This window comes from Sus scrofa, chromosome 4, assembly GCF_054392235.1.
Source record: "Sus scrofa isolate SSC_HxYL_T2T_F1_AM1 chromosome 4, Sscrofa_HxYL_maternal_Yorkshire_Landrace_v2.0, whole genome shotgun sequence".
In the NCBI taxonomy this organism is placed as follows: Eukaryota; Metazoa; Chordata; class Mammalia; order Artiodactyla; family Suidae; genus Sus; species Sus scrofa.
The window spans coordinates 108,034,639-108,049,051 of NC_139386.1; the positions used below are offsets into that span (position 1 = coordinate 108,034,639).

Below are 14,413 nucleotides of genomic sequence, written 5' to 3' on the forward strand. Positions count from 1 at the left end.
AGGAAGGTGTCGAACAAAGCTCAGAGATCACTGAATTTATTTACCTACTGAAGATCACTGCATTTAGAAACATGGAGACCCCAGGGGAGAGGACACAGCTGTTTTGGTGAAATGGCAGGGATGAGGATAAAGGCCTGATGGAGAAAAGAAATCAGAGGAGGCGGGAGATGAGTGGAGGGAGAGAGATGAGGATGAGACAGGACAGGACTACTTCCTTTAAGACGGGAGAGGCGGCCTATCCGTAGGCTACCGGCAATGATCTAACAGAGAGGGAATCTTGATGATGCAGGAGAGGGAGGAAAATTGTTAGGAGAGGAGAAACGCAGGTTGGGATTCACTTTGCCAGGACCTACAACGGTCATAGGCGGAAGGACAGGTTATATGGATATAGATGCAGCTGGTTGGCAGACGTCATGGGAGCCTAAGAACGTTTTCTAGATGATTTCATTTATTCAGGGAACCTAGCAAGAGGCCAGAGGTGTTTGAGGTGTGGGGAGAAATATAAAGGTATGAAATCGTCACCCAGGAGAGTGAGGAACGAGAAAGCACGGTAACATTACTAGACGGCATTAAAAGTCCGTTTGAATTTACAGTAGATAGTCTGTTTGTGCGTCTTTCTCTAGCCACGTACAGCTACAAGATTGGAATAAAATTGCACTTTCTGTACCAAATCTAAAAAGGTAATTTTCCTTCTCTAAACTCCACAGGCCTACAGTTAAAATGCACTGAAGACACATTTTGAGGAAACTGTATTTGAGGCCCTAAGAATAAGCACTCATTAAGAGTGCTACAAACTAATTCAAAGAGAAGAAAGCATCCTTTCACACACCTGTTCCATATCTTAATGGACTCAGCGGCTCCTGAAAGGACAGCGATATTGTCTGAGCTGAATGACAAAGTCCGCACATCACTGCGGTGACCCCCAATGGTAATTCTGCTTGTCCTGACGGGCTGAGATGCTGGCACGGAGGGGTTCAGGGAGTACAATTCCACCAAGTTGTTCTGCAGCAGGAAGACAGCCTTTAACTCTCCTTGAGGCGAATGAATCAAGTCGAAGGATCTGCAAGAGGAAATATTCATGAATGTTCTGGCAGCCATCTTAGCTCACCAGGTTAACTTTTTCGAGGAGAAAGACTTCGCAATGCCCTCCATCTGCACAAAGTTGGAACTGGTGTAAAGCATTTTACAATGGAGAGTGCTCTGGAGTTCCCGTGGTGGCTCAGTGGTAATGAACCCGACTAGTAACCATGAAGACGCAAGTTTGATCCCTGGCCTCGTTCAGTGGGTTAACAATCTGGCGTTGCCGTGAGCTGTGGTGTAGGCCGCAGACACAGCTCGGATCTGGCACTGCAGTGGCTGTGGCGCAGACTGGCAGCCATGGCTCTGTCTGGAACCCCAGCCTGGGAAGGAACTTCCATATGCCACAGGTGAGGCCCTAAAAAGGTTGAAAAAAAAAAAAAAAAGAAAAGTTCTCTGAGTACTGGACAGTAGTCAAGAATTGGCTGTTAAGTCAAAGAAATGTGGGCTCAGATACTGGATGTGACTTGTTTCTGTGTAATTTTTTTTTTTTTTGTCTTTTCTAGGGCCGCTCCTGCGGCATATGGAGGTTCCCAGGCTAGGGGTCGAATCGAAGCTGTAGCCGCTGGCCTATGCCAGAGCCACAGCAATGCAGGATCTGAGCTGCCGCTGGCCTATGCCAGAGCCACAGCAATGCAGGATCTGAGCCGTGTCTGCAACCTACACCACAGCTCATGGCAATGCTGGATCCTTAACCCACTGAGCAAGGCCAGGGATCGAACCTGCAACCTCACGGTTCCTAGTTGGATAAGTTAACCACTGTGCCACGACGGCAACTCCCAGTGTAATTTTTTATAAGTGACCTCAAACCCTATTGGAACATGGTGTGTACATTTTACTTTTTAATTGGCAGCAGGAAAGACTGTAAATGAAAAGATAAAAGGCTATTAAAATAAAACCAATATGAGGTAATGAATAGGTGAGCCCATGATGAGGCCAGTAGGAGCTGAGTGAGTCCCATAAGCACTGTCTCTACAGAATGAGTAGAGACTGCCTACGAAGAGCACGAAAAGCTGATGCAACTGTGCAGCTTACTATTTCTACGACACCTCAGATACGTCAGGTACTCCGTTTTCACTCACTTGATTTTGGCGGAAGTTTTGATGTTAGTCACCCGTTGGATTTCATCCTGCAGAGTCATTTCAACACTGACCTCAAGGTCTTCCTCCTCCTCTTTGCCAGAATTTAATCTACAGGAAAATTAAAAAGACTATCATGCAATCACTTTTCTAGAAGCTTTCCTATTGAGTCAAGTTCTAGTCTGAGACCAGCAACCTGTGGTCGCTGAGAGAGTCACTTACCCACATGGGATTATCATGAGACAACCGTCTCACAGATTACAGTCTATGCAGAAATGCTCTGTGAACCACAATGCAATCAATATAAAGTTATGATTCCATCTAACGGGTACCCTCAATAACTGGCTTCTAAATGCAAAAGCCAATATAATTTCCTGGGACAAATTTTTGAATTTCAAACTATTCTACTGAAATGTTTCTGGTAAATTTTTCTAACTTCAGGACTTTTCAGAAATTCCGTTAACCTGCACCTATCAATCCAACATTATCAAATAAACCAGAGGTCTTCACAAGTTTGCTTTGGCAAATAAACCAGGTGACTTATCTTTGAGACTCTGATAAATTTCCACTATTGAGAAACCACTTTCTAGGGTTACAATGAACTATTTTAAGGTTCCACTGCCCCAAGCCTCAATTACATAACCTGTCCAATAAGTCTTTCTTTTCACAGTCCCCAAGGTCGGTGCTGTGCAACCCAGCTTTCCTTCTGTTTAGGCTGTTATCACTGAAGACACACTGATGGCCTCTCAGAATTAAATCATTTAAAAGCTCCTTTTAGGAGTTCCCGTTGTGGCTCAGTAGTTAGTGAACCTGACTAGCATCCATGAGGACGAAGGTTCAATCCCCGGCCTTGCTCAGTGGGTTAAGGATCTGGCATTGCTGTGGGCTTTTTGGTGTGGGTCACAGACGTGGCTCGGATCCCACATTGCTGTGGCTGTGGCTATGGTGTAGGCCAGCAGCTACAGCTCTGATTGACCCCTAGCCTGGCAATCTCCATATGCTGTAGGTGCAGCCCTAAAAACAAACAAACAAAAAAACCAAAAATAAATATATAAAATAAAAGGTCTTTTCAAATATCTGTACAGTCTTTCTGGTTCTGTGTGGCTCTGAGTGCAAGACTTAGGAATATGCTAGTTAAGCAGCTGTGCTAAAAAACAGAAATTGAAAACTCGGACTACCTGCCCTCCGTAAAATCTCCTCCAGCATTTAATGTAATTGGAAACAGAGTAAATATTCCCTTACAGAAGCCATAGCTTTTCTATAGTGCTATGTGGCCCACCCAGGATTCTTTACTAGTTGTAAATACTAAGAAAACACACTTTGCTTTCTTTCGAGCTTTCTTCAGCTTCTTGTCCATTTTCTTCTGAATTTCCTCTATGGAAAGGACACGAAATACTTCTAGCACGGAATCAGTTCCCTAAAAAAGGAAAAAGGTTGATGATGTGAGTCCAAGAAAGGCCATTTGAAATTTAGCTTTTGCTCTGTAAGAACATTTTTCTTTTCTTCCCTAACTAGTTGCATTACCATAGACAGCTCAATCTCTCTGGGACTGTTGTCTTTAAAGTGGGGACACACCACTGGCTACACACAGCATTGCTCTGAAGACTATATAAGAAGCTAATGCTTTTATTTTTTTTAATTTGCACATAATGATTTTTATTTTTTTCATTATAGCTCATTTATACTGTTCTGTCAATTTTCTACTGCACAGCAAGGTGACCCAATCACACATACATTTATACATTCTTTTTTCTCACATTATCATGCTGCATCATAAGTGACCAGACAATAGTTTCCAGTGCTATACAGCAGGATCTCATTGTTTATCCATTCCAAAGGCAATAATCTGCTCACAACATAACTACTTGGCATTGCTAATGCTTTCTATTTATTTATTTATTTTCTTCTTACGGCTGCATGATGAGAACTCCAAGAAGCTAGTGCTTTTAAACTGCTTAGAAGAGCAGGGATTTAATGCATGTTGACTAATAATAATAGCAACTATGATTGTTGTTACACCAACAGAAGCTAGGCGTATAGTTCCACATGGTGCCATATTATGAATTCTCAACAGGACCAAAGAAAAATTCATCTCTACATGGAATATGAAAGGAGTCTCTGAAAGGAACAACCTAGACCTTGTTCTTTTCCCCTAAGCTGGGTACTCACGTGGCAAGCAAGAATCCTGCCTGTCCTGTCGACTGCAAGGTTCACAACCCTGTCCCTTCCTTCCCGCATTATGGAGCCAGCTTTTCTGCATGTGAGGATGCGCTACAGAAGCAAGAAGAAAGGCCACGGTTTAGAGGTAGTTCTGCTGACTTCTGAAAACATACAATTCTAAGAAATGTAGGTTAATAAAGACCTTCCCTAAAACGAATACTTTCCCACCACTCAACTCAATTGAAGGTAAGAAACAAAAATGAATTACATCCTCAGGAGCTTCGTCCATCTCCAGGGTACCATCCTCTGTTTCATCTGTGTCCTGCATTCTGGGAGAAGACCCTTTGATTTTCTTGGGCTCTGGTTCTTCTGGGTCTTCAATCTGTTTTACAAAAATGGGAAAATAAAAGCTGAAATAATGTATTTCAGGCAGAGATCCTTAACCCTACTGACTTAGAAGCCTGTCTTCATGGCCGCTGATAACTTCCATTTACTAATCTCTCTGATCAAACCTCTTCAATGGCAGCATATTTATCAGAATATATCAAAAAGTGACTGCACCAAATACAAACAAAACATGACTCATTATACTCGCTCCAATAAGCTTCCATCGTATGAGGAATATTGTTTTGTAACCAGGTGAAAAAATGATGATCTTATTAACTTTAAAGGCTTCTTTGGTGAAAGATCTACCACATTATCTAGAGGGAAAGATTCAAACTGGCATCAAGAATTGCAAAGGCATTGCATGAGAGGTTACATTTTCTCTTTCAATAAAGAAAAGATAAACCCTAGCCTACTAATGTAGAATTATTAAAATGTCTATAGAACACACCACCACACACCTGACTCTAGCTAAACCTAAGATCCACAACCTTCTTCAACAAAATCTGAGGATCTGAGAAAGAGATCTTCTCAGAATATAGATATTTACATAAATACATGCAAATTTTACATGGACTTTTCTGGCTTGAGGAAGAGGGTCAGTCATAGATATTCTGAAGCCCATTCATGGACAACCAAAGGTCAGGGAATATCAAGCTTAGAGCCCCACAGAACTAAAACGTTAGCAGCATTACTGGAAGCTGTAAGCCTAAAGCTAGCCTTCTTCTGAGCTCAAATGAGGGCAATGGAGCAGAGAGTGGAAAAAAAAACAATTGCTTAGAAATCACAGGTTATCAGAAAATTCTAATACCATGTGAAGTACTCCACAATTACACTGATTCTAAATTCAACAAGCCTATGCAATTGCTAAAACCTGACACTGGCCATGATCAGAAAAAGGAGCCATTACCTCTTCCAGATAAGCTATGTCCCAGGCCCTCAGTTCACTGTCAGAGGCCCCAGTGATGAGCCGCTTTTCTTCGGACACCAGAACCAAGCCCCACACCTACAGAGTATAAAAAGATTCAAATAATAGGATTCTTAAGAAATGCCAGGACGTATGACGTGACATTCCCAAAGTTTAAGGACAATGCAGTGAAATCTCTTTGGCATTTCCAGAGTCTAATATTAAGGCACCCCTTTCGAAATACACTAAGAGAAAGCTCACTTTTAGAAAGAAAACAATCTGTGATAGAATTGTTGTTTATGTGGTAATTTGCAGTTTCCCTGTAATTTCTTATTCCTAAATTTAGATGACTGCTAGCATAAAACCAGAAGCCACTCAGATGATGATTTTAAGTGTGATACTCCTTTGCTTTCAGCAGTGCCTTGAAAATAAAAGGTGCTCCATTAATGTCTATCAGAGTATAATTTTCAACCTCAAATATCCAAGAAGTAAACAATGAAAATAACAGTACTGCTGCAAATCAACAAAGATTCTAATTTGCTTTTCCTCCTCCCCCTAAATCTAGGGTATATGTATTTTTTTTACTAAGTTATAATTAACATACAATATTATATTAGTTTCAATTATCATATTCAGTATTTTTTTTCCTTTTACAGCCACACCTGCAGCATACAGAAGTTCCTGGGTTAGGGGTCGAATCAGAGGTACAGCTGCCAGCCCACGCCACAGCCATGCCAACATGGGATTCAAGCTGCACCTGTGACCTATGACACAGCTTAAGGCAACTCTGGATCCTTAACCCACCAAGCAAGGCCAGGGATTGGACCCACAACCTCACAGAGACAACAATGGGTCCTTAATCTGCTGAGCCACAATGGGAATGTCAGTGATTCAATATTTTTACACATTATGAAATGACTACCACAATAAAGACTGGTTACCATCCATCCCCATACAAAGCTGTTAAAATACCACTGACTATAATTTCTATGTGTACGTTACATCCCATAACTTATTTTATAGCTCCAAGTTTGTACTTCTTAATCCCCTTTGCCTCTCGTTCCTTCCCCAACCCCCAAGTGTTTATTTTGAAAGCCTGGTATGAACAAAGCACGATGAAGGAAGGACAAAAAGATAGAAAATATTCCCTGATCTCTACTGAACAGGTCTATGTCCAGGTAGCTATTATAATGGCTACGATTTGCTGTTTACGTGTCACCTGAACAGGCACTGTACACAGTCATCATAAACTTCCTTACAATCATAAAGGTGGACACTTACTATTTAAAAATGAGGAAATGGGAGCTCCTGCCGTGGCTCAGCAGTTAACGAATCTGACTAGTATCCATGAGGATGCAGATTCGATCCTTGGCCTCCCTGACCCCTAGCCTGGGAACTTCCATATGCTGTGAGTGCGGCCTTAAAAAGACAAAAAATAAAAATGATGAAATGGCAAACTTATCCAAGGCCAGTTTTTACCAAGTTTCAGGGCAGCGCTATCTGCTCCTGTGGTAAGCATTTCTTCCATCACACCAACTTCTCTTTCAAGACAGTACATGACAATGATGGTTGGCAATAAAAACAAAGAGCCACGAAAGGGGCAGAGAAGAAACCATCTTTTCCTTTGTGCCTTCTCATTCTTTCCCTGGGCCCATGACCCCACAGGTACCTCAGTTCGGTGGCCAACCACTGTTTTGAAGCAGTGCTGGGTGTCAAGGTCCCACCATTTCACCATGGTATCTTTCCCACTAGAAGAAAAAATAGGAAAAAAGTCTTATGAGGAAGAAATCATTAAACTAACAGGGTGATCAACTCATCTGCTGCCTTACAAAGATAATACAGAAGTTTCCTAGTGGCCTAGTGGTTAAGGCTCTGGCACTGGCACTGTGGGTCCATGGTTTGATCCCTGGCCAGGAACTTCCACATGCTGTGGCACAGCCAAAAAAAAAAAAGAAGACGACAATACACACAATGATATCAAATGCCTAATGCTATTATTCTACCCAACCTTTCTTTTTTTCTTTCCTTTTTTTTTTATTTTTATTTTTTTGGCTAAGCCTATGGCATATGGAAGTTCCCAGGCCAGTGATCGAACCCAAGCCACTGCAGTGACAATGCTGGATCCTAACCTGCTGTACCATAAGAGAAATTCTGACCTTTTCTTTTAAAAGGTAAAGATAAAAAGTAAAGAATCCTAACTTTCCACAAGGCTATTCTCAGATGAAAAATATTTCGTCTGTAAGCATAAAAACCGCCTTATATTCAGAGTGCTACAGAACATAGAACCTGACCCATCATTCCCATCTTCTACATACCGTCTAACACAGAAGCACCGCAGACCTCTCCTGCTCCCTTGTCTCCCACATCCAATTAATCTCTAGGTCCTGAATATGCCTCCCTCCTCTGGGAGGTCTCTAAGCCTTGATTCCTTCCAATCCATTTCTGTACACAGACCTCAATTTAAGCCCTAATGCCTGAATTATTTTAATAACTTATCTGGTCTCTTTGTTTATTCCTATTTCCTCATCACATCCAACACACTACTGTTAGATAATCTCAATTTTCTAAATTTGCACAAGCTCAAGGCTCTCTATTGAATCAGAATCAGGCTCTTCAGCACCATTCCCCAAACCTCCCATTAACCGGCTCTTAATCTCCTTGCCAGTGGGTTCTATTTTTCCTGCCTCGAATGCCTGTGCCCTGCTTCTTCACCAACATAAATCTAATATAATCTTACATCATGACAAAACTGGAAAAAAACAAAAACTTGATTTACAAAGTCTTTCCTCTATAATCCCACCTTATGGTGTTATTGCCTTTCCCTTACATTCCCTAGGCTATAATGTGCACGTGCACTCTCACAGACGTAGAGTCATTCCCTCATGGAAAGTGTGTTTTCTGAACAAGACGTACTGACTTCCCTGCATCCTATCCCACAGGCACATCCACCAGCGGTACAGCATTGCGTGCTGCTCCTCCACACCCCCTTCTGGGACATTACCATGGTTTTTCTAATTACTGCCTGGCAAAACTTTTGACCCCAAACTTTCCTGGGTGGCCATTCCTTAGGAATGATAACTCTTATATTGAGCTAATTATCTATCTGATTATTTTTAACCCCCACGAATGTAAATTTCAAATGGTTCACCCAAAAAGATGTTCAGAAGGCCTAAGTATGGAGTGTGTCTCTTCTCAGAAGGCAGACTAAAACAAACATTTGGTATTCACCTCTGCCCACACTGCTCTATAATCTGCTTTCCTGACTTCCCAGGGATACAGAAAAGTCGACAGCTCATGCTATGTAACATCTGTCAAAGAGTTAAGGAGCATGGAAAAGCCACTATTGGTAAAATAAGGACAAATCAGAAAAGCGAATTTAAAAATGCTATAAATACCCTGGGTCTCATCTATGATACTGTTTGGGAGAGGAGGGAAGCAGAGAGGAAAGCAGAGAGCAGAAGAAACCAGCACATAAGCCCGAGCGACATGTGGAGAAAGGAGTAAAAGATGAAGCAAGTCTCCTCTTCGAAACCCTCTCTCATGAATTCACCTAGAAAAAGAACTGGAAACAAAACTGATTTCCTTACCTACTAACTAGCAGATTCTTTTCTCGTAGAAACAATGCTTGTGTGATGGCGTCCTTGTGTCCCTTTAGACGGTAGAGGCCGCTTTCATTGATCACATCCCACACGATAATATCTGTGTCCTAAAAGGATCAAAATAGAAAAGAATTTTCCTTACCACATTAAGGTCTAACATGACAGACAACAGGTTGTAATATTTTGATTACAAAGGTGTATGTAGTCCTTACAGAAAATTTGGAAAGCCTACAGAAAAGTACATAGGAAACAAAAACCAGCTGATTGTAGAGATCCAGATACAATTACCATAGACATTTTGTTGTAAACTGTCCCAGTCTTTATGTATCTGTACATGTTTTTGAGATGATGCTATTCCTACCATTTGTAAACCCTCCCCCCTTTCCTCATTTAATATATTTTCACATCCCTCCAGATTTCTCATTTTTGACAGTCACATAATAATCTACCTTAAGGATAGAGTGTAATTTATTTTAAATTTTTTCTGTTTCAGCCACTTAGGTAGTTCCCAATTTTCTGCTATTACATTTACACGGAAATGAACATTCTTGTACATCAATCTTTGTAAATATCTCTGGTCAGAATAAAGGCTAAAAAGGGACATTCTTGGGTTAAAAGGTGTTTTCAGTTTGTGAGTCAGGGTGATCTCCAGAAAGGCTTCCCCAATCTAGAGATCCACCAGGATATGCATGACAAGGCCAGTTTCCCCTTCTCTTCAGCTCTGGATATTAACAGTTGCTCAAAACCACTGCCACTTTGACGGGTTGGAAAGGCTGTCTGAGTCTGTGTATGATTTGCATTTCTCAGTACCAGTGAGAAATTCTGCACATGCTCTATGCTGATTATGCCATTCTGTGCCTCCTTCGAACTACCAAGTCATGCCTTTTTGTCCTCCTTTGGGTTATATTTTCCCTGATTGTAGGTTAAGTCATGATATTAATCCTTCCCTTTTATACTGGAACTATTAAATAGTTTCTCCCTTTCATTGTCCTTTATTTTTTCTAGTTTTATCAAGAACGTAATGGACATATATCCCTAAGTTTAAGGCAGATGGCATGATGGTTTAATTTACATATATGGTGAAATGATGATCATAATAGGTTTAGCTAACATCCATCTCATACAGACAGAATGAAAAGAAAAAAAAAAATTCCCCTTGTAATGAGAACTCAGAATTTACTCTCTTAACAATTTCCTTGTATTGTTTTAATGCACAAATATTTTAAGTATTCAAGTTTATCCATCTTTTCCTTTATAATTTCCCCTCAACCAAGTTAGTCAATTGTCTAAGACCTGCTTCATAATCCATCATTTTCTTCTCAGCAAGAACATCACCTTTAAAATATACTATTTAGGAATACTAAGTGGGTTTCTTCTGCAAATCTGATTTGGTTGCAAAAATCAGACTATTCTGTATTGATGCCAGGTTAACACATTATAAATTATGACTTCGTAATGCATTTTAATATCTGGAACCTCCTAAAAAAATTTAGCCTAAAAAATCTGAAACATGTTTATTATTTTTTCTCAAAATTCTGCAGTTTATATTATTCATTTGTTTTTCCATATATGCTTTTAAATTATTTGGTCATGTTCTTAAAAAAAACAACGAAACCTTTGGGATATTTAAATGCTTTATCTATGCAAATTAGAAAATACTAGCATCTTTTCAATACTTTGTCTTCCCATTCAAGAACATGGTTTGCGTCTCTCTATTCCTCCAAGTCTTCTGGTACATTTTTCAGTAAAGTTTCACAGTATCTTTGTGTTCATTACTAACATACTACTGTAAATGGAATCATTTAGATTATTATTATTTTCTAACTAATGATTTTAAGATATAGGAAAGCAACCAATTTTACTCAAACAAATGGCCAAGAATGATCATATTTTGACTCTCCTTTTCCAATCTGTTTTGTTCCCTGCGCTTGTGTACTGTTTTGGATAGCATACCTACAATGTTACATAATAATTATCATGGGAAGCCTTATCTTATTCTAGTACTTAATAGGCTTTCATCAGAGAACATGACAGGAAACAAAATGAACCGCCCAATTCACACCCATCCATCTATACTATTTTGTACATCAAGTGCCTGCTGTTTTACCCAACAATTTTTGTGAACAACTTGCTTTAGCATTAGTCTTTCACTTCTTTACCAGAGCAAAGTCTGGGCACCTAATTCAAGGTCTCACCTTGGACCCAGACGCCAGCCTGCCTCCCAGCTGATCATACTTCAAGGAAGTGACGGCTGCTTTGTGTCCATTGAAGGTCACATTTCCTTCTCCACTCAGGAGACTGAAGATTCTGATAGACCCATCCTCATAACCAACAGCCAAGTGCAGCCCATCTGGGGAGGGGCATAAGCAAGTGACTTCATGTTTAAGTCCCTGAAGGATGAGGATCTGAAATAATAAGAATCAGAAACAATGCAGAAGAGTTAAGCATGTCACCAAGGGAAAGGCATAGGAATAATTAGGCACAGTAAAATTATGAGCATCAATGATTCCAAATCGCTCTAATGAAACTCTGCACACTATCTCAAGTTCTTTGATATAGAAATCATTATTTGTACTGGGTAATGAAACATTCAAGAAAAGGTAAAGCTATATCATTTCTCTAAGGCTCTGCATTAGCGTAATACATGCAAAAATTTCCCAGGCAATGGAGTAAATTACTAAGTACTTATTCTATGTCAACACCAAATGACTTTCCATAAAGGGTTATAAACACATCCCTGCTTTAACTGAGCTCTATTAGAAACTAAGCCTGCATGTCATTATAGTGCTACAGTGGTTTATCCCCAAGGGCAAGTGGGTGGACAAGATCAAAATGCCCCTATGTGGTTTGGCAGAAGTGCAAGCTTAGAAATTCAGTCACACAAAATACCAAAGGCTAGTTGAACAACCCTTGGGCCTCTATCTGTGTAAGGAAAAGATTCAGTTAACATAGCAATGTGCATTTTAAATGAACAATCTTTTTTAATTTTTTTTTTGCTTTTTCAGGGCCGCACCCACGGCACATGGAAGTTCCCAGGCTAGGGGTTGAATTGGAGCTGCAGTTGCCGGCCTACATCACAGCCACAGCAATGCCAGATCCTTAACCCAAATATCGGGGCCAGGGATTGAACCCATGTTCTCATAGATACTAGTCAGGTTTATTTCTGTGAGCCACAACAGGAACTCCTTTAAAGCCTAGTATTTTATAACTAGTTATAAGGGCAAGTAGAAGAATTTGCAAAATGGAGAACTGGTGGAGAAAGCAAACATGTTGGGAATGATTACAAATAATTACCTCTATCACTACAAATAAATACCTAAGAGGTAAGCTCCTATCTGGTTGTGGTTTTTCTTTTTTTTAGAGCTGTACTCACGGCATATGGAGATTCCCAGGCTGGGGGTCGAATCAGAGCTGTAGCCGCTGGCCTACGCCAGAGCCACAGCAACGCCAGATTCAAGCCGTGTCTGCGACCTACACCACAGCTCACAGGATCCTTAACCCACTGAGTGAGGCCAGGGATAGAACCTGCGTCCTCAAGGATACGAGTCAGATTCAATTCCGCTGAGGCATAACGGGAACTCCTGGATGTGGTTTTTTGAATTTAATGTAGAAGAACACAGTAAAATCTGATTCTTGGCTACCCAGACCCAAAGGAAAACATATTCCTAGGAGCACACGCACACAAAATTCTGTGCGTGATAAAGCAGAGCTCTCCCCCTACTGCCTCCATCCTCTAACGCCCATAAATTAACATCAACCGAGGTGATATCTGGCTTACCTTCTCTCCTTTCCGTAGGTCCCAGATGAAAACATGTTCACAGGCTGGTACTGCCACATAGCGTCCTTTTTCACCACGAAGTGTCACAAAGACAATATTACCTTTTTGGCTGCCAATAAGGCCAAAGACTGCACTGGCAACATAGCGTAGGTACTGCTTGGTGAGCCCCATGCTCTAACACCCGATATCCCAAGTGAGGCAGCTGCATGTACAAACAAAGAAAACTTAGTTCTTTGGGTACCTTGGTTCTGCTGGGCTAGCAACACCAAGTGTTTATCATGTGGTTAAAAACATATAACCTGTAACGGACAACTTTCTAGAAACATACAGACCACCAAAACTGAATCAAGAAGAAATAGACCATTTGAACAGAACAGACCGATCACTAGAAACGAAATTGAATATGTAATTTAAAATCTCCTTACAAACAAAAGTCCAAGACCAGATGGTTTTCCAGGTGAATTTTATCAAACATACAAAGAACTCATACTGATGCTTCCTAAACTCTTCCAAAAGACTGAAGAAGGAACACTCCCAATGATATTTTATCAAGCCATCATCACCCTAACACCCAAACCAGACAAAGACACCACCAAAAAAAAAAAAAAAAAAAGAAAGAAAAGAAAATTATAGGAGTTCCCATCATTGCTCAGTGGTTAAAGACTCCGACTAGGAACCATGATGTTGTGGGTTCGATCCCTGGCCTCACTTAGTGGGTTAAGGGTCTGGCGTTGCCACAAGCTGTGGTGTAGGTCCCAGATGAGGCTCCGATCCTGCATTGGTGTGGCTCTGGTGTAGGCCAGCAGCTACAGCTCCAATTGGACCCCTAGCCTGGGAACTCCATATGCCGCGGATGCAGCCCTAGAAAAGGCAAAAAGATCAAAGGAAAAGAAAAGAGAAAATTATAGGTCAGTATCTTTGATGAACATAGACGCAAAATTCTCAACAAAATTGTAGCAAAGAGAATCCAACAACACATTGAAAAGATCATATGCCATGACCAAGGAGGATTCATCCCAAGTTCACAAGGATGGTTCAACATACACAAATCAATCAATGTCATATACAACACTAATGACTCAAAACCCACATGATTAAATCAACAGATGCATAAAAAGCACTTAACAAAATTCAACATTCATTCATGATAAAACTCTTAGCAGGAGTTCTGGGTTGTGGCACAACAGGAACAAATCTGACTAGGAACCATGAGGTTGCAGGTTCAATTCCTGGCCTCGCTCAGTGGGTTAAGGATCTGGCGTTGCCATGAGCTGTGGTGGTTGCAGATGCGACTCGGATCCTGCATTGCTGTGGCGGTGTTGTAGGCCAGCAGCTGTAGCTCTGACTGGACCCCTAGCCTGGGAACCTCCACATGCCTTGGGCGCGGCCCTAAAAAAGCAAAAAACTCTTACCAAAGTGGGTATAGAGG

The 14,413-nt window shown here is 40.9% G+C and overlaps 1 protein-coding gene across 3 annotated transcripts in view; it reads right to left on the bottom strand.

Moving 5' to 3' along the window:
* WDR3 (WD repeat domain 3) overlaps positions 1-14,413 on the bottom strand; it is a 37,205-nt gene that overhangs the window by 18,365 nt on the left and 4,427 nt on the right. For all 3 annotated transcript variants that reach the window (XM_021089970.2, XM_021089971.2, XM_085023444.1), the window contains 10 exons: positions 12,985-13,186; positions 11,402-11,611; positions 9,195-9,313; positions 7,277-7,355; positions 5,611-5,706; positions 4,585-4,698; positions 4,326-4,427; positions 3,476-3,573; positions 2,160-2,267; positions 830-1,060 (listed from right to left, as the gene is read on the bottom strand). In XM_021089970.2, coding sequence (XP_020945629.2) covers positions 830-1,060; positions 2,160-2,267; positions 3,476-3,573; positions 4,326-4,427; positions 4,585-4,698; positions 5,611-5,706; positions 7,277-7,355; positions 9,195-9,313; positions 11,402-11,611; positions 12,985-13,155 — 1,328 coding nt within the window. In that variant the 5' untranslated portion in view covers positions 13,156-13,186. The remainder of the gene's footprint in view (positions 1-829; positions 1,061-2,159; positions 2,268-3,475; positions 3,574-4,325; positions 4,428-4,584; positions 4,699-5,610; positions 5,707-7,276; positions 7,356-9,194; positions 9,314-11,401; positions 11,612-12,984; positions 13,187-14,413) is intronic.